Source organism: Chelonoidis abingdonii, chromosome 5, assembly GCF_003597395.2.
Source record: "Chelonoidis abingdonii isolate Lonesome George chromosome 5, CheloAbing_2.0, whole genome shotgun sequence".
Lineage (NCBI taxonomy): Eukaryota > Metazoa > Chordata > Testudines > Testudinidae > Chelonoidis > Chelonoidis abingdonii.
The window spans coordinates 46,810,473-46,831,715 of NC_133773.1; the positions used below are offsets into that span (position 1 = coordinate 46,810,473).

Genomic DNA, 21,243 nt, shown 5'->3' on the forward strand with positions numbered 1-21,243 from the left:
GGGCTAGCCATGCATATCTTATTTCCTTACTATTACCGATCTTCTGTTAATGTTTCGCACCCTTGTTTATGCCTAATGTTTCTTTTCCTGGCACCTGTATTTCAATATTTCTTATTTCTGCTTAAAGGTACATACAACATTTCTTTAATCCATTCTTATTTTCACAATATAATTAATTCTACTTTCACAAGTGCTTTCCTTCAGGCTCTCTGCTGCCCCTAGGATGTTTGCAAAGGTTATGGCAATTGTCGCCACCCTACTTCATTGCTGGGAAGTCAGTCTTCCCTTACCTCAATGATTGATTGACTGCTTAAAGGATCCTCTTGCATTGGGGTCCAAGTTGGCATCAAGAGAGCTTCAACCCTGTTCACCATGCTAGGACTTCAGTTCAACATTGAGAAGTCCTCACTTATCTGCTCAGCAAATACAACATCTAGATCTTACCTACCGGAAGACAGATTTCTTATTCTGACACATTTGATTACTCATGTCCCATTGAGCCTTGGCAGCTCCTCAAGTCACAGGGTGGCATCTGTCTTCATCATGCTACATCCCCACTTGCACTTCTGCTGTTTCCAGGCTTGGCTCAGGACACTTATACCCCAACAGACACAGTTTGAAAGTTGCTCTGCATTCCTCAGCATATGCTAGTCTCTCTCACCTGGTAGAAAAATCCACAGATCTGCTAAGGGATTCCCCTTCACCTATCCATTCCCTCTCATCCCATAGTTTCAGGGCTTGGCTACATTGGCACTTTACAGCGCTGCAATTTTCGCACTCGGGTGTGAAAAAACACCCCCCCTGAGCGCTGCAAGATACAGCGCTGTAAAGCGTCAGTGTAATCAGGGCGGCAGCGCTGGGAGCGTGGCTCCCAGTGCTGCACACTACACCCGAAGAGGATGTGGTTTACGTGCAGTGCTGGGAGAGCTCTCTCCCAGCGCTGCCGCTCTGACTACACTCATACTTCAAAGCGCTGCCGCAGCAGCGCTTTGAAATTTCTAGTGTAGCCAAGCCCTCAGATTCCTTCCTTCTAGGATGGTGAGCTCCCCTACAGGACTATACTGTTGAGGGCAGATGGTCTGCCCACAATCTACTCTTCATATCAACTTTCTGATGCTCATGACAATCCGATACGCTTGCTTCTAGATTTATTATAGGGCTATCTAACCTGTTTCCAAATATCAAGGAACTCACCCTGACCTGGGATTTGAACTTAATTATCACCTCTCTGATGAAGCCTCCCTTTGAAACTCTGGCTATGTCTTCACTTTTACACCTATCCCTGAAAACTACTTTCTTTGTGGCTATATCATCTCTGGTTTGAGAGCTGGTAAGTTAAGTACTTTGCGAGCTAACCACCACCCTCTGTGCTCTTAAGACAAGGTATCCTTCTGCTCACATCCTGGGTTCTTACCTAACATCATATCAAATTTTCATATCAGAGTATCTTCTGGGGTTTCACCCTCAACCTCATCAGTCTGAGGATGCAGTCCTTCACACCTTGGATATTTGGAGGGCTTTAAGCTTCTGTTTTGGACAGGACTGGAGCTATTTGATTTTTTTTCTGTTGTGGACATGATTAAAGGTACACCTGTGTCCAGAGTCTAAACGGGTTTCCAGTTGTATTCTGTCCTGCTAAAAAGTTGCTAGTGTCCTACAGCCTGCCAGTGAAAACTGTTACTAACCTTTCTGTAGCTGGTACTCTTCAAGATGTATTGCACGTGTCAATGTAGGCATCTGTGCACCCTGAGCGCAGTTGGTGGAATTTTTCCTGAGTGACATCTGTCAGGTCAGCTCCAGTGCTGTCTAGTGCCACATGCTCATAGTGCTGGTATAAACAGTGTTGCCAACACTGCGCCCCCTCAGTCACATGAATGTACTTGTGTGTAGACATCAGGTTAAATAGCAAAAGATGCAGTTGCACTGCACATGGCAAGAGTGGTTGCTGTAATGTATACAAGAGACTAGCTGAATTGTTTTTGCCATTGTGCAGGGTTAGACAACACTGATACACTCTGCAGCATCCATTCCTGGAGTCAAATTCACAGAAGCACTGGTGCAAGAAATCACAGGGTTTTCCACATAATATGGTAATGGGCTCTACTGGGGTGTGATTTCTAAAGTCTAACAGACTCCACTAATTGGTCTTATTAAATATTAGTTATGCAGGGTATATATGGACCACTTAATGTGCAGCATGTAGGTGCTCTTTAGAAATCATACCCCTAAAGAGCACATTACCCCCACCATGTAGGGAAGCCTCTACTGTAGACCCTCTAGCATAGGTAGATCTCCTTCGTAACATTTGCAAGTTCTCTCTCCTGTTTCCATTCTGTATGTGGGGTGATGTGGCTTGATTCATTAGTATGTGCAAAATGAAATGCTGTAAATGAAACCATACAAACCATTCTATTATATCCTCTTGTACACCACCAATGTAACTTTTACGTAGATGAAACTTTTTTGGCATGCAAACTGTACAAGCATTGCCAAAGTATTTAAAAAAAATTGAAGTACCTGTCAGAGAGATGTCTGATCCACCTAGTATTAGGTTACACACTTTGAGCCTACCCAATCTTGTTCCTCTAGGCACAAGTTAATTAAAATCATTTCTGGTGGTTCTCATTCATGTAAGGTACCACAGCAGTCTTTATACAGTCAATTAATTTGACTAATTTAAATAAGATGTTTAATAGTGCTAATGTACTGTATAAGTCTGGAGCTTTAGTCAAGTGAAAAAGAGAAATCAAAGAGCCATGAAAGTTACTGTAATACAACTGGTGTTTAACAGCCACTAACTAAAAAGAAAAGTTCTCTTTCATGTGATAACAAACTTCAAAAGTTTAGTTTAGTGTTTAGGCTTGTGGTCAAGTGAATTTAAAGGGAGAATTTTTAGGAGCAGAATTCAATTTAAGGGGTTCAGGTATTTATTTTATCTGCCTGAGTGATATTCTCTCAATTGTACAGTAATAAAGTGTGATGTTGGAATTTGCCACACTACCTTTACCTGCATTTTAGACAAATTGATTGTGCTACATCAACAGGCTTCTACAAATGATTTGTAGAGTTGTTAGTGTCTGTACCCAAGGTGCTGGCCATGAACTCCCTTTAACAGCATCTAGTTTTATAACTGGTCTGGTCCTGAAGAGTGCTACAGAAAACTCTGGATTAACAAACTCTAATCCCCCTCAAAGTAGCTCTACTGAATACTATTTGTGATTAGTGTAAAATATTCTAACTATAACATTTAACTGAAATCAATGAACTTATCTACAGAACATACCTTGCTCATTTCTTTCAATGAGACTGCATAATTTTAATTACTAGAGTGGGAAAAAGTAACTGTGGCTTAAAAATGGAAGGCTAAGTGATTATTTCTAATTTCTACAAAGAACAAGTATCATAAAAAATGGGAAAGTGAGACTGAAAACGTTCACATCCATCCTTAGTACAGGACAACTCTAACCCATGCTGTTGCACAAAAGAATATATACCTGTTGGTGTATAAGGTTCTGGCAGACACAGCAAAGTAACAACTGATTAGGGTTTACTTGTTCCAAACCTTGTGTAATCTATTATGTCATCTTTGTAACTCCTCTCTCCCTTAATAGGCTCTACTAGTGCCACATCACTTTAATCAGTAAAGCAAGACAAGCCTTCATAAAACTAAACACCTTTAAGTGGATTGTAGTTTTAGTGCAACTTGACTCTGACTGGATAACAAAGCAGCCATGCAATTACTGTGTTGAAAGAATGGATTAAACAATGAAATTTCTTCAACAGCTAGTTCAGTCATTTCAGCTAACAGTGGACAGAGCCTGTTAATTTAGTGTGTATTATACCAATTCCTTGGAATGCTTCATTTGTGTCACTGCGTTTATATTCTTGAACCATTATGGTTTACATTAAACCAAACCTTACCTGAACAAATCTTATTTAAGATTCCTCATGAATGAGGGTGTAATGAGAAAACAACAGAGCGAGAGTTTTATTCAATGGCAGTGCAAAAATATTTAATGTCTGAGGTTTTTTTCCCCTTGTTCTACATGCATATGGCAATCCTAGGCATTCTGTTCCAATGTACTGACTAATAGCTTACACACACAATCTGACAGCACATTTGGTATTGTACATGCTTTATTAAAATGGTACTTGTATTTACAGTATCTGCAGAAACAATCCTTCCCATGTCTTGCAGTCAGACATGCACACACCCTCAGTACAGCGTTCTGAAGGCTAGGTTCCCAAATATTAGGCAGCTCCTGGGGGCATGGTGGGGTGGTTTATTTAAAAGGAAGCATGAGGGAATGCATTTGGCTGTCACAATGCTAATTATGTATCTTAACATATGGCAGTAACACTGAGTAGTCCTTTTCCATTCTATATACAGAATGACAGCAAGGTTTGCTAGTCAACAGAACATTTTACTTTCTGTCTCAATGGTGCCTACTGTGATTTTGAAACCACATACAGGGGGCTTTCCCTTAAAACAATTCAAGTCTATTTAAGTGAAATAAGGCACAATTAATATTGATTTGATTTAGGGGAAGGGTAAAAGGCAGGTTTCAGCTGATAGTTGCGAAGAAATTAGTTTTGCCAGATCCTTTTGAGAGAGAGATCACATATATGTCCTTCAAATCTGCACTGATGTCTCAAGAAAACTGAAGTTTTTCTGCCAGGGCTACTATTGCCCACATTTTAACACCAGTTGCAGCGGCCCAGACTTCTAATATTGATGTACATGAGTAAATATTTTTAACGTGGAAGGAGAAAACCTGTGAAACAAAACTCAACCTGTCCTTTTCTTAAAAAACTTGCTTAGAGAGCCTGTAAGTATGGACTATGTGAATGCTTCATCTTACTTTTAAAAAGGATTAGGTTCTTTTTTAAACCTTTTACATCCCTGGCCCCTCCTCATAAATGAAGCCTTACCACACACTACAAATAAACTGCAACAAAAAGTTTTGCAGCACAAATAATGCTTAGTATTCAAATCTTCATTGTGTGTTTTTTTCTTTGTACAAAATCTGTTGAATTTTTTTTTGCAGCAGATGAACTGTACCCAAAGATGCAGGACATTGTGATGGGGGAATAAGAGGTTGCAGTTCTGAAGGCTCGGACTTTGGTTTTTACAAAGTTCAATCCTGTTTAGTGTGATCCTTGATATCCTCCTCATCTGTATATTCTGATGGTTCTTCCCCAGGTTTTAGGAGTCTACCTACGTAGTCATATTTTTCTGGAAAAGACATTTATGTATCAATTACTATCAAACACAGCTACTTCCACTTAATCTCTTCCCTGTAACTAATGTGCATTAGAGATCAGGTGTTTTCCCCCCTTTTCATGCTAAGGTTCTGATTCCACATCACTGCAATTAAAAGAATTTTAAACCCTGACAGCAAGATCAGACCTTGAAATGTCTTTGTAGGGATTTTCCACTTGTCTATTCTTTGACCACAACTGATCCAACAGTTGGTGAAAATTCTATCCTTATACCTTTGCAACCCCATTGATTAGCCTGTTTTTAGTGTGGTTTGAAGAGTGGCTAACCTCCTGTGCCTGATGAAAATAATGCAACTTTTAAGACCAAACAGATCAGTACTACACCCAAGAAAGATTAAATAGAATCTACACTGAACATTTTATGACTATAAGGTGCCATATTCTACATTAGTAACTCCGAGGCCTGTTCTGGCAGTGGAGTGAAATTCTATACTTCAACACATCAAGTCTGAAATGTACTTCCTATTTACTATTTATATAAATAAAAGTAATTAAGCACATTATTGTGAGCACTATTAAAATTCCTTTTAAAGTTAACTCAGTAAGTCAGAATTCTCTTTCCAAGAAGATAAAAATATTGCCACAACTTTTGTACAGTGAGCAAGAAACATATTAAAAAGCCTTCACCCATCTGTCATTGACAGATCCACTAGTATAAGTAAACAATTACATTTTGCTAGTTTAAAAAGTTACCTTTAAATTGCATTTCCCATTCTCTAACACTTTCCATTTGTACAGCATTTAAGTCCGATAAGTCATCATATTCATCTCTGAGTGCATCTTTATCTAGACAGAAAGTTGCTAGTCCCCTGGAGGCATCTCTGCCAGCAAATATTCCATATGGACCCTCTGAAAATAGAAAACAAAACTGATATTTTCGAAGTTTATAGTGCTTGACCTCAACACTTGAGTAACGTGTGTGGCAGAAACAGTAGGGAAAACAAAACTTTACATCATCCCATACTTCTGGAGGAGGAGTTGGGAACAGCAGCATTGTAATGTTGAAGCATTTAATGGCACATCTCCACAATGGGCATCACTCTAAGACAGACAAGGAAGGCTGACAAGAGAAGCAAAGGCAGGAAAAATAAATATTTTACAAGCTACCTGACAAGACCAAATCAAAAGTCAAACTCATCTTATGTGAGAGTCATTTCAAGTGCTTCTGCATTCTGAGGTTGAAGGCACATGAGAACAGAATGAGAAAGGAAAAACTTTTCTACTAGGAAATAGTACGTACGTACAAAAGAGACCATTTAAGTTTGACTCAGCCCTCAAGTCCTGGCAACATCTTAGGGTATGGCTACACTTGAAATTTCAAAGCGCTGCCTGTGGTCGGAGCGCCAGCGCTGGGAGAGAGGTCTCCCAGCGCTGCACATAAACCAAATCCTCTATGGGTGTAGCTTGCAGCATTGGGAGCCGTGCACCCAGCGCTGCAGCACTGATTTACACTGAGGCTTTACAGCGCTGTATCTTGCAGTGCTCAAGGGTGTGTTTTTTCACACCCCTGAGCGCAGAAGTTGCAGCGCTGTAAAGTGCCAATGTAGCCATACCCTCAGAATGGAAATCCATTATAGACATGCAACTTAAGTTCCCTGATGTTAGATCACTGAACTCAAGTGTGATACCAAGGGTGGAAGAACAGTTTTTTAATGTAAAACCAGGGTATTGGTCCAACCCTTTCACACAGTTCTTTTAAAGAAATACTTTATGAACCATCAAACTCAGAGTATTCTTATAAAAAGTTACCCTAACACAATGAAATGGGAAATGAAGCAATTACACTGATTCGATTCCAAGTTATTCTATAATGAACGTCTGGACTGCAAGATGTCTAAGGTTTGTAGTGTAAATCAGTTAACCATTTAGTCCTAACTTGAAGGCTAATAACCAGCTTACTAAACAATGGAGTCAGGGTCAAGGTCACAGCATGTTAGTGTTTAAAAGGGCATACAACTGTTTAATATAGATAAGAGTGCTTTTTTATTTTAAAGTTTACTAGTTTTCTAATCCAGTTTACTTTATAAATTTATATTTACTTTTTCCTCTCTCAGGCAGAGCAATGAAAGTTGATGGAAGTCCATTTTATTTTCAGGTTCTCCATTCTACCACATTTGGGTTTCAAACACCGCAGTAGTGTCTTAAATTTCCCATTTACAGCTATTTATTCCCAGTCATAGAAGCTGATCTACTGGCCTTATTTGTGTAAAAACAAATCAAAGTCTGAGACTAAAACTGAGCTGAGAACAATGACAGTTACTTTTCCAAAAACAAAAGTAACAAGTTTTTCCAACTGCCAATTTCATCTTAGATTTTATAAGCACACTTGAAGACAGCAGTTACCTGCCTCTGACCCTTTTATTATTTCTGTGGAGATTACCAGGCACCTTAGTCTCCACACCTATTTCAGAACAACAGACCAACATTCATTAACATCTTGCCTCTACTTTTAATAGTTTATCCAACTGAACATAAGAGGAATTTGACAGGCAAACAGTTACCCAATCTGGAGTTTGACCAGAACAAACACGGACATAACCTTTTCCCTACAGAAAGCTAGTTGATACACTTGCATGAAAGCAGTGCAGGTAATTACCACTTAGTGCAGTAGATGACCTGAGGAACCGTACAACTGTGCTAATGAAACTTCAAACTATCAAATAGAGGGTTACTGTATGGAAAGCAAGTCTGACTCTCTGATGGATGAGTTCCTGTTGAGGTTGGTACATAGCTTTCCAGAATTTATCTTAACTCATTACACTTTTAAAATTCTGTTTTTGCCCTCATCAATAAAATTCCATTAAAAAGTTTCCTTTACAGACAGAAGTAACCCAAATGTTGCATGATTACCTATTAAAAAAATCAAATACAGTTATACAAAAACTTTGATGGCAATTTGTTTAATGTTAAGTGGCCAAGTTCCTCAAGCACAACACACTTAACATAACCTTTGGAGCTGTAGAAACCAACAAACAGTTACATACTACAGTTTGAAGCACCAACTCTTTAATATGTAGCAAACAAAAAAAACCTACAAAACAAAATGTAAAGTTAGTTATTCAATATATTTATTTTTCATAGAAGCTAACTGACATTACTTTGTCTAGTACAGCTATGTGGTATACTAAAGAGCTCATCTATTAGTGTACTGTCATATGTAGAATACAAACATTTTTTAAGATGTAGAAACCAGACTTACTAGCTTCTCCCCTCCACTAGGGTTCCTAGATGCACTCATTATGCTGGTTCTGAGCTCCTACCATTCAGTTATGATCCTGCTAATATGTTATGAGCAAGTACTGTACAATATACAGTAAAAGCTGTGTTATCTGGCACTTTATCAACTAGAAAGCGCTATTAACCAGCATTTCTGATCTGTCCCAATACAAATATTCAATCTAATAACCAGGACTAGTATACTGCCCAGGAGGTTATGCAGTGGCACATTCTGCATTCTACTTATATGCGAAAGAGGCAGAAAATAAACAAGCAAACTGATATCAGGGATTTATTCAGAAAAGCAGCTTCCAGTGTGTCTCATAGGTCATTACAGATTCAGCCCAGTGTCCTACACCTTCTACATCTATAATGTTAATTGACAATAATAATGATCCTGAGGCACTGCAAGATCCTGAAGTGCCTTCTAAATCAAAGATTAAATTATGTTCAGTAGTTTTAGTGTTAAGTATATTTTTAGTGATATGAATGTATGCCATGCGCTGCCCATAGTAACATGTAGTGTCATAAAATAACCTAACATATAGAAGACTTTACCTGTATACACACCTAAGTGCTTCAAGAAACAACTACTCTGCAGTGCAGTACTACTACTGGATTGGTGAATACCAGTATACTGCACTACAGTATTTTATACTTTATTCATTATATTGTAATACTTTGAAAATTGGTATTCCACTGGTAAATATAACTCAGTTAACCAGAATTTTTGATTTACCAGCACCCTCCCATCCCCCCAACATTCCAGATAATGAAGTTTTTACTCTACATTGTTACAAATTTATGCCCTTTCTCAGGCACCAAGAGTGGAGGGGAAAATATGATTGGACTACTCTACCCAATACCTGCCTACAGTCCCAAAAATTGCTGGATGTTTCTGTTAAATAGATCAGCAATAAAACATTCATATTTAAATCGCAGGGCTGTTCACACCACTCTGATCTCATTTCTGTCAATCTGAAGACATAGCAGTGACATCAGTTCATATTCACACTGTTCTCTTCACACACATAACAGCAAGAAACTTAAGTTATGTGAAAGCTTAGATTCTTCAAAAACTGGTAATGCTGCTAGATAAATGCTGGTACTGCATTACCACATACCAGGTCAAACAAACCTTTCTGCACCAAGGTATTTGAAAGGGGGAACACCACCCAATTTTTGTACACTACAGCTAGTTAGCTACCAATCATGTAGCTAAAAAAAACAAGCGTATGAACCAGATATTCAGTACTCTTTCATCTAACACTTCTTTGTGGAAGTATGAGCACTTTGATGGAATACCAAGACTGATCAGAGAGACACCCAACTAGTTCAGCCCTTATTTAATCTTAACTAATAAATGCTAATAGGCAAATGGCAATAAGTAACTAATCTAAACCCTAAAACATGGGCTTTGAATTGTTTATAATCCCACACTACTAGAACACTGGAAAATAGAAGACAGAAGAAGTTGCATATGAATGGAGGAGTGTGATCATGAAACTCTACATGCAAAGCTAATACTTTATTAAAGTCACATAGCCTATTAACTCCTGTTATGTATGCAGTACTGTATGTACTGATTGCCTGAAGCTTATGAATCTCAGCACAGAGGGTACTCACGGAGCTTTGCCTAAACAATTATGACTTAACTATACACAAAAAGCATTACAAGCATTTAGTAAGCCAGAATAGGAAAAAACCACCAACTTCTTGTATGGCACAAAGGAAAACAGAGTGCTTTTAAAATAAAGATTTCAGTGTGAAATAAAACAATTACTCCAAATACATTCCAGAATGCATGATCACCATTTTCTTTTCAACAGTCAATTTAGACTTAACACTGAAACAAATGATTGAAATGGCTAAAAACTGAATGATTAATATTTTGCAGGCTACCCAAGAAGTATGCAGAACTCAATATATCTAATAGTCTTTAGCCTATTGCAGCATTTTAAGTATTAGTCTATAAATAGAGCTGAAGTTATGGTGACTATCTTTTTGGAGTATGACGATTGATAGTAACTTAAAAGGCCAAAGCAAAAAGGGGAAAGGCCCCATGTCACTGAAGCAGGAGCATCAAAACCAATTTCTTTAAAGACAATCGTCCTGAAGTTAATCTGCAGTACTCCAATACACCTACTTAGAACATCACCTAGTCCTTGAAGTTCTGAATTAGAGTACAAAAAATACAACCCACACATTAGAAAAACATAAGCGACTATACTACACAAACTTCATTCCTTGCCTCATACGATATGGTGTCATAACTCCCTAGAAAAAGCAATTACTAACTACAGCCTATAGAATCGAATGACATTTCAGATTTTTCTTTCCCAAAGCACTTTAAACAATGTTTCTTTCCCTACTGAATGTTTCAATGAATACATTACCTACTTAAGTAACTTAGGCTTTCAGTATAAAGTCAATGTCTTCTAATGGGAATGTGTGGACTGACATGTCTAAGCAAAAGTTTCTCAGAAAGGCTTTTGCTCCATGTATCTAGAGTAAAAACTTACCAAGATTTAACAAGCTTTACAGCTGTTTCTTTAAATTAGGAAGTTGTATGGTTCCTTGGAAAGCTCTTTGCCCCATTTCCCTTATCTGTAAAGCAGAGATGGTAATCCATCCCTTCTCTCACGCTTTGTCTGTCCTGTCTATTTAAACTGTAAATTATTCAGGGCAGGGAGTAAGGGTTTGAACATCACGAAAGAGGGCTACAAGCAACTAGAGGTTCCATTGGACATACTGTAATATGAACAAACAGAAGAATGTTGAAGGAGCTATTTCCAATACCTAGCTCTTACATAGCACTTTTCATGGAATGTACTTTTCAGTACTATTTCACTGAAATAACTTCCTTGTTTGTGAGAGGGTAACTCAAGCCAACATTGCAAAGGTAGGTGTATCTCCACATCACCTACTCCAATCCCAAAAAGGCTTCTCTTAAATACAGTATATTAACAACAACCGTGCTCTACTTCGGTACTCAGTAATCCTAAATCAGGAATGATATGAAAAAGAAAGAGTATACAAGGACACTTGTGACATGATCTACACAAAAATACTGAATCAGATTAACCACTGTTGTGTTTCTCATGAACACGAGGTACAACACTGAGCATGCTCCAACAGCCAAGAGCTCATTAAGACTTGAGCATCAAATTGGGTACTGAAACTTGCCACATACAAAGTGGACGAGTATAGCCATCTAGAGTAACATATTACAACCTGAATATCCTTTCCTGTAAAATATGAACTTGCCTACAAAATCCAATTCATTCAAAACATGCTCTCTCACTCTCTCTCAGAAAGTTATATGCCAGTCACAAACCAATCATTTCAGTAAAAGTTTGTGTACTACTTTTGAGTCCTTTGCAATGTAATCTGGTATAGAAGAGCACAAAAACATGTGCTTGGCATCCTGGTGAAGAGTTGAGTACAAGAATCCTGATGGGCAGACTGACATCTAGAAATTCAGATCTAGTTACTTTATACCAAAAGCACATAAACTTAAGATTTCCTACAAAAAACAAAGCAAATATAGCTATGAGTCTTAAGAAGCTAATTTCTAAAAAACCAAAACAAGATAAAGGGTCACAAGTGATGTCGGCTATTTTTCAAAGGGCACCTACCTTACTATAAACACTAGGGCCAAAACATTTAAATGTGTTCATTAATTTTAAACGCCCAGCTTGAAATAAGTAGGGCTGAGCACCCATAGCTCCATCTGGACTTATTTTGGATTTGAGAGTGTTCAGCACCTCTGAAAACAATCAGCACTCAAAATCAATCATATTTTCTTTTATATTTGGGCCTACTGCCAATATGACCCAAGGAACATTGGCCATATTTGAACAACTCACAGTTGTAACTAGTTTTAATCTTTTCATCTTGTGAATTAACTGTATAACAACTTGTACATGGAAAGGCAGACAAGACACCAGCAATGCTGGGCATTTGGTCCAAAAATAATTGGTAAAATTAGTCAAATATTGTTAAATAAGTGAAAAATAGTCAAATATATTTTAAAGCACTAGTTTATTAGAATAACAGTAACAAAAAAGAGCAATAGTTTATCGTATAAAATGGGCTTAGCCTTACATAACTATATCCAATTATGAAAAAGTTATACTGAGTTATTTTAACTCAGAAAAATGTGAAAATTAAATGGAGTTCTAAAAACAAAAGAAATATTGTTTTTGGCAGCATTAGGTTAGCATTTAAATGTTATTCAAGACTGAACAGTTACAAAAGTAAAATAAAACAGAAATAGACTAAACAAAAGAAAAGTCATTTTTAAATACACTTAGAGTAGGCAGCAGAACAAGTCTTCAAGCAACTTAACAGCTGTATATCTTTTCTGTTTGTGTTTGGGAGGTTCTCCCTCCCCTGACCTTTCTTAGTTAACTTCTGTATATTTGTCTACTTAGTTTAGATTTTAAGCTCTTCAAGGCAAGTGAGTCTTAACTCATTTAACATGCTTTATAAGCCAACACGTACGCGGATGGCCTGGTATACAAATAAAGATACACATATGCTTGTTCTAGAACACTGGTTCTCAACCACAGCGCCACAGTGCTCCCCACAGGTCTAAAGCTCTAAGCCCATGGGTGGAGTTCAGAGTACAGGGGGCATTGTCTCCCGCCTCCCCCCCCCCAACATCAGGACCTTACCCAGAGTGGGGCAGCCCAGGAGGCAGCTCCATATGCACCCCCACACCTCCTTCTCTCCCCTAGCCCAGTTAGAGGCTCAAAATTGGAGCAGGGAAGTGTGGGACAGCTGCTCCTCACCTTTCAGACCCCTTTGACTGCTCATGCAGCTGCCACCCGGGTGGGAGAACCCAGCTCCAGGGGCGGCTGGCAGCAACGATGTTGGGGGGGGGGGGCTCCCATCACATAGCCCCTACCTACCTCTCTCCCTGCACCACCCCTTGCTTCACTGAGCTGCTAGCTAACCCCTGCCTGCACCCTAAGCAGTTTTCAAACTTTTTGAGCTGAGCCCCTCCACTCCACAGACACCCCCACAATGCTCTCCCCCAAATTCCTTCCCCAGCCCCTCCAAACAACTCCTTCCTTACTATACTGCCAAGCCCCCAAACTCCAAGCATCATGGCTGGACCCCCAAATTTTCCCCATCCCTTATCCTCTGCCCACATGGGCAGAGTGAGGGGGCTGTGTTTTGTGGATGGTGTCTTGGCTCACTGCCACTCCCCCAAGTTGTTCACATCTGGCAAGGGTGTCTAAAATCCTAGCTCCAAGCCCCCCTCCTCTAAACCCCTATGGGGGCAGAAGGGAGGCGAACTGGGTCTGAGGATGTCTCCAAACCAAGGGGGGGGAGTGTCTCTAGGTCACAATAGGCCATCAAGGGTTACACATAGGTCCTACGCCCTTGACTTAATGTAACAATGCACTAGACTACTGCTCCCAGACCATTGATGTGGACAACCCTTTAGGTGTAACCTTGGACTGTTCCAACTAGCAATACAGGAAGTGGTACAGCTCAGGTATAAATGTCCATACCACCAATTGCTGGAGTGCTGTCACCAATCATCATGGAGGAAGTTACAAGTTGTGTTAAATTTTAATCACAATTTACATTCTTCCATTTTTCTGTGAAGCTTTGTTTAGCTAAAGCATTGGTAGCCAAAAATTCCAGATTGAAAATACTCTTGGTTTTTAGACATTGTATACAGCCACCTGAAATAGCCTTATCTAGGACTGAGGCTAAGAAATTTGAGGGGATGGAATTCCTTAATGAAATGCTGACAAGTCACAAGGAAGAATAATCAGGTTGTAAGATAGGCTACAGCATCACTACTATGTGTAGGACACATTATATTTCTTTTAATCAAGAGATGGTAACATAGGGTTACAGTAAGGGAGCAAATGAGCAACTGCCAAATAAAATGAATTTAGCTGTCATATTAGAATTTCCTCTATTACAATTGTAATTTGCTTTCTATTCCAAACCAGAATTTGAGGATCCCTCCTAAAAAAGTTTTCCACCTGAACTTTCTCATATAGTGACTATAATAAAGATTTTGGGGGATAAGCTTCAAATTAGACAAAGTCTTGTTGAGATGAGACTTTAAAAACAGCCAATTTCCGTTTTCAAGTTTACCACCACAGATGGACCAAGTGGACTTGTAGGCTCTAAAGTTTTGTTTTGTTCTGTTATTTAGAGCAGTTATGTCACAAACAAAAAAAAATCTACATTTGTAAGTTGTACTTTCACAATAAAGAGTTGCTCTACAATACGTGTAAGGTGAATTGAAAAATACTATTTCTTTTGCTTATTTTTACAGTGCAAATATTTGTAATAAAAATTAAAGTGAAATGTGTTATCACTGAAATCAATATATTTGAAAATGTAGACAAAATATTTAATAAATTTCAACTGGTATTCTATTATTGTTTAACAGTGTGATTAAAACTGCGATTAATCGCAATTAATAAATATCCCTACTTTCTTCCTCTCTCTTAACATCTTAGTTGCCAGTCATTACATTTGTAGGTAACTTTTTCTTACAAGCGTGATTAAATGTTTCCTTAAAAAAATTTCATGGTGTATTTATATGGCCATAAATAGCTATGCATCTTGTCTCCCTATACTGAAATCTCTTCACTCCGAGTGTTTGAACTTCTATGATTTTCTCTAATCTCATTTAAGATTCAGCATGTGCCAAATGCTCCTGCCTGGCCTCTACCACCTATAAAGAAGTATGATCACCCACATCCATTTTAGAATCCAGTTAAAAAAAAAAAATCACCCTTTTAAATAAATTTACGTAAGAACATAAGAATGGCCATACTGGGTCAGATCAAAGGTCCATCTAGCCCAGTATCCTGTCTTCCGACAGTGGCTAATGCCAGGTGCTCCAGAGGGAATGAACAGAACAGGTCATCATCATGTGATCCATCCCGTCGCCATTCCCAGCTTCTGGCAAACAGAGGCTAGGGACACCATCCCTGCCCATTCTGGTTAATAGCCATTGATGGACCTTTCCATATAGTCTTGGCCTTCACAACATCCTCTGGCAAGGCGTTCCACAGGCTGCCTGTGCATTGGGGGGGGGGGGGGGGGGGAATAAAAAATACTTCCTTTTGTTTTAAACCTGCTGCCTATTAATTTCATTTGGTGACCCCCCCGTTCTTGTGTTATGAGAAGGAATAAACAATACTGCCTTATTTACTTTCTCCATACCAGTCATGATTTTATAGCCCTCTATCAAATCATGCCTTTAGTCATCTCTTTTCCAAGCTGAAAAGTCCCAGCCTGATTGCTCTCTCCTCATATGGAAGCCATTCCATACCCCTAATCATTTTTGTTGCCCTTTTCTGAACCTTTTCCAATTCCACTATATCTTTTCTGAGACTGGGAGACCCGATCAACACATAGTATTCAAGATGTGGGCCTACAATGGATTTATATAGAGGCAATATGATACTTTGTCTTATTATCTATCCTTTTCTTAATGATTCCAACTTTCTATTAGCTTTTTTGACTGCCACTGCACATAGAGTGGATGTTTTCAGAGAACTATCCATAATGACTTCAAAATCTCTTTCTTAAGTGTTAACAGCTAATTTAGACCCCATCATTTCAAATGTATAGTGGGATTATGTTTTCCAATCCCAACTATATATGTAAAATGTAAACCAAAAAACTACTGTCCCCAGTAGTCTCCTTGAACCAATGCCATTAGAGGTCTGACAACTACGATGGACAAAAAAGTGTTCAGCACCATTAGAGAGTGACAGATTTCTGTAACAGTGCTAAAAATGGTTTGGTCCATCTACAATAGGAATTAATCCACTATCAGCACTAGTTCAGGGACAATGGCTGCTGACAAGGGTCAGAAAACAGTTCAATTTCCCAAAAAGATAGGGTTTATGGGGATTGGTCCTGCTCTGAGCAGAGGATTGGACTAGATGACCTCCTGAGGTCCCTTCCAACCTTGATATTCTGTATTTCCCCTCACACTATTAAGAGAGATTCATGGCCTGGACTAATCATATTACACCTCTACCTCGATATAACGCAGTCCTCGGGAGCCAAAAAATCTCACCGCCTTGTAGGTGAGACCGTATTATATCGGGTTTGGTCCTGTACGGAATACCGGCAAGAGCCAATACACGATGCCAGACTGGACCGGCTTCCCCGGCAGCGATTTAAAGGGCCTGTGGCTCCCTGCAACAGCTGGAGCCCCAAACCCTTTAAATCCCCACCGGGGCTCTGGCAACAGGGCTCAGGTGGTGATTTAAAGGGCCCGGGGCTCCACACGAATTCGGAAATAACGTGGTAAAGCAGCAGGGCTTGGGTGGTGCTTCAAAGGTCCTGTGGCTTCCCGCTGCTTTACCGCGTTATATCCAAGTTCGTGTTATATTGGTTCGCATTCTATCAGGGTAAAGGTGTACTTATGTTAAACAATTTTAAGATGGAAGATTATCTTAAAATTACTACATGGAGTTATTTTGATTACAGAACACTTCCTAACTTTTCAGCATGTAGGTTCTATGCCGGGGAGGCCAAACTTATTGGCCCGAGGGCCACATCAGCGTTGCAAAACTATATGGAGGGCTGAGTAGGGAAGGCTGTGCCTCCCCACCCCCTACTCCCTGTCCCCTGACTGCCCCGACCCTTATCCACACCCCTGCCCCCAGACAGCTCCTCCCTCCCTCCAGGACTCCCACGCCTATCCAACCCCCCTGCTCCCTGACCCCTATCCACACCCCCGCCCTCTGATAGCCCCCAACTCCCTGGGGATTCCCACACTTATCCAATACCCCCTGTTCCCAGTCCCCTGACTGCCTCCCCGAACCTCCACCCCATCCAATCACCCCCTGTCCCCCAGAACCTCCCGCCCCCTTACCAGCGCTGCTTAGAGCAGCAGGAGCTCACAGCCCCATCGCCCGGCCAGGGCAGCCACCCTGCCCGGGCTGCCCAACAGGAGCAGCAGGCCAGAGCGCTCGCAGCATGGGAGGGGACAGGGGCTAGCCTCCCTGGCCAGGAGCTATGGGGCCGGGCAGGACGGTCCTGTGGGCTGGATATGGCCCACAGGCCGTAGTTTGCCCACCTCTGTTCTACGCACATATGTGCTATATTTAAATGCCCATGCTGTCAGTTAAAAAAAAAACCCACAAAGAAATACATACAAATAAAACTATTAAGCTGTGACAAAAACAGAAGAAAAAAATAATATATCTATGACATAATGTACTAAGATTTCTTCATTTTGTTTACTGCACATTAGACAGAGGACATGATCAGGTAGTACGGGTCCAGAATTTGTGAGGATTTTACAATACGCAGTAATAAAAATGTTTTAATATACTAGAAATATATTAAAGAGGTTTGGATGTATACAATATACAGCAGTATTTCCAGCACAGACTTTACACTAGCAGATAAGAACCAGAAAGTGAAACTGACTACTCTAGTTTCATTATTTGGTCTCAAATTGAAGAGTAGACATCAGGAATGCTGAAAAGGAACATTAGATTTATAAAATTTATCAGATTAGTAGTAAAAGAGCTAACAAGATTTGTTTTCGTTAATAATTACACATTGTTTAACCTGACATTGTCCCTTTTGAAGAAAATGGGCATCTCTCCCATCTCTTCCCATGGAGAAAAGAGGTGTCATACCTACTTTAAAAAAATTCCCAAGGTGCTGAGTTGGCCCAGGTTTTCCAACATACCATTGTTTACCGATGATTTTCTTGACTGATTACAACTATACATTCCTTCAGCATAGTTTGAATTGCCTTGTGTACAATGTTAAAAAAGTTACCCACTTCACTGGCAAAAAAAAGGTATGAAAGCACAGGATGTGTTTATAAAACAAGCTTCGATGTAAATACAGAAATTCAACACTAACTTCTTAGGGCTTGTCTACACTGGCGATTTACAGCACTGCAACTTTCTTGCTCGGGGTGTGAAAAAACACCTCCCTGAGTGCAGCAAGTTTCAGGGCTGTAAAGTGCCAGTGTAAACAGCTGTGTTCCCAGTGCTGGTAGCTACACCTCTCACGGAAGTGGGTTTTTTAGAGCGCTGGGAGAGCTCTCCCCCATGACTACACAACCCACGTTGAAGTGCTGCCGTGGCAGCGTTTTAGTGTTGCCTGTGTAGACTAGCCCTTAGAGACACAAGGTGGGTGAGGTAATACAGGCAGTATTTGGTCCTGCCATGAGCGCAGGGGACTGGACTCGATGACCTCTTGAGATCCCTTCCAGTCCTAGAGTCTATGAATCTATGAATATCTTTTGTTGTAGCAACTTCTGTTGGAGAGAGAAACAAGTATTCAAGATAGAGTGGCCCCTCATTATCACCTACTACCCCATACTGAAACCCATAGGCGTATCATCATCAACAACTCATACTCAATAGGGACCCCATCCTGAAAGAAATTGTTCCTGAACCCTCTCTTCTGGCCTTTAAACTCCCAACCTTTCCAAGCTCAGCATCAGAGCCAAGCTCCCCACAGAACAGGGCACACCAAATCAAAGCAACATCAGACCCTTCCAGAGCAACAGATTCCAAACCTGCAGACATATCATCACTGCTACAATGATCTAAGCCACTCAACCCTCAAGCACACCCTTCAGGATCCATGGATCCTTCATATACCTATCACAACATATGGTATACATCATCCAGTGTACTAAATGCCCCCAAAACAACTAGGTGGATGAAAACAAACAATCACTACACTCTCAAGTGAACTCCCACAAGAAAATGATAAAAGATTAAAAACACCCTATCACCTGTGAGTGAACACTTTTCAAAGCCTTCAGTCCTCATCCTCAAAGGAAATCCACAGAACCCTTTCAAAAGATAAGCCTGGGAACTTAAATTCCTAACTGTTAGACATGAAAATCATGGATTGACTGGAGACATTGGATTTATGCCTCATTACAATAGTTTGTAACCCACTAACCCCTTCTTTTTGTCACAGAGGTCTTAACAGGCCAGTATACTTTGAATGGTCCCTAGAATATGTGCTAACTACTTACGCTAAACAACCTGTTCCACCTTGCATTTAGCTGTCAGGCTCAGAGTATCATTCCCAGAACTGAAGAAGAGTTGTGTGATCAAAAGCATGTCTCTCTCACCAACAAAAGCTGTTCCAATAGAAGATATGACCTCACCCACCTTGTCTCTCTAAATATCCTGGCACCAACACAGCTACACCTCTACATTTAAGTTCATAGGTTTTTTTGCTCCTGAGAAGTAAACTTTACAAGCAATCTCTGCCCCCCAGAGATTAAAAGTTTAAACTTTTAAAGGCTACATAAGTAGTGCTGATACCTGAACTCTCTTACAAGCCAATTATCCTGAGGTTAAGATTTGCAGTGTTAAGAACAGAAGAGGTCATTAGCACCACGAAATAAGTAAATCTTCCATGCGTTTTCCAGCTGTTAAAGCTAGAATGAAGTCAATAAGACACCATCAACTTTCACTTCGACCCACCTTCCATTAGGACAGATTGAGAAACAAAGTACACACACCTACACTAAAGTAAACACGAACAGAGATGGTTAGTCCCAGTTCCTCTCAGAATTTCAACTATTTCACAGACGCCCCTTTACATTTCAGTCAGCTCAGTGAGCAAGAGTGTTAACAGCCAGGACTGCAGCTACAAGGCCAGGAAGGGGAAGAGAGCTGCGTCTGCAAGAACCTTTCACATGTGGGCGTCCCAAAACAGCACTGGGCTATTTTAAAGCACGCAGCCCACGGCAGGTGGCTGGTTGAGATGAGAAGTGTGAGCTGTAGCTTTCAGTTTGGAACAGCGCCCCCCCCCCACGCCCCTATGGATACTCGCACAGCCCCCCCACCAGCCTCACGGCGAGCAACCTGCCAGCCAGAGACAGCCCAGGGGGAGCACACGGAGCGCCTGCTTTCCTCCAGAAATGGGAGTCTGGGCAGAGCCTGAGCTCCCGCGCTTGAGGGGAGGGATCGTGCTGCGCTTGGGGGCACGATTCCACGCCCGCCGAAGAGCAGCTGTAGGGGGAGGCGAAACCGCGCCCGCAGCCCCCGCCAGCTCCTCACCAGGCCCGTAGAACTTGCTGCCTTTGGTCACGTCGAAGACTTTGCCGTTGACGGCCAGCAGGATGCGAGGGGTGCGGGCCCCGTCGTACTCGTGCAGCTGCTCCAGCGTGAAGTCCCGCCGCTTCATGCGGGGCAGTGAGGCGGCCTGGCTCTGCTGGGCCGCGCCCCCCGGGCCGCTCCGTTTCCCCCAGCGCAGGTAGAGCCGATAGGCCGCCAGCAGCACCAGCGCCAGCAGCCCCACGTTCAGCAGCATCTCGCCGCCCACAGCCCAGCCTCCCGCCGCGGGCGGCTCCTCTGCGCCCCCGCCCCCCAGGCCGCCGCCGCCGCTACCCTCAGTTCTTAGTTTCCCATCTCCATCGTCCGCCATCACTACCAGGCCAGCGCCGGCTCCGCCCAATACGGGCATGAGGGAAGAGCGAGGGGGCGAGGCACATTCTGCGACCTCCTCTGATTGGTCAGCGGCAGGACACGTCACCCTCACAAGCTCGCGCCAAACTCACGAAAAAGACTCAGACACGCCCAGTTGCTTAACCGCCGTGGCTCGAGAATCCTGCCCAAGGCACGAGGACGCGCACGAGACACGCAGCCGGCCAAGGAGGCGCGCGCGCGCGCGAGAGAGAGCGGCATTGGTCTGTGCCCCAGCTAAATTCGCACAGCTCGCTGGGGCGCGTGCGAGAATCTGAGCCAC

At 41.3% G+C, this 21,243-nt stretch overlaps 1 protein-coding gene across 1 annotated transcript; it reads right to left on the reverse strand.

Moving 5' to 3' along the window:
- Positions 1-4,119: 4,119 nt before the first annotated feature.
- Positions 4,120-20,999, reverse strand: PGRMC2 (progesterone receptor membrane component 2). Its single transcript, XM_032776472.2, has 3 exons — positions 20,556-20,999; positions 5,977-6,132; positions 4,120-5,236 (listed from the first exon to the last, which is right to left on the reverse strand). The coding sequence occupies exons 1-3, from the start codon at positions 20,959-20,961 to the stop codon at positions 5,139-5,141; spliced, it is 660 nt and encodes a 219-aa protein (XP_032632363.1). The 5' UTR covers positions 20,962-20,999; the 3' UTR covers positions 4,120-5,138.
- Between the last annotated feature and the right edge of the window lie 244 nt (positions 21,000-21,243).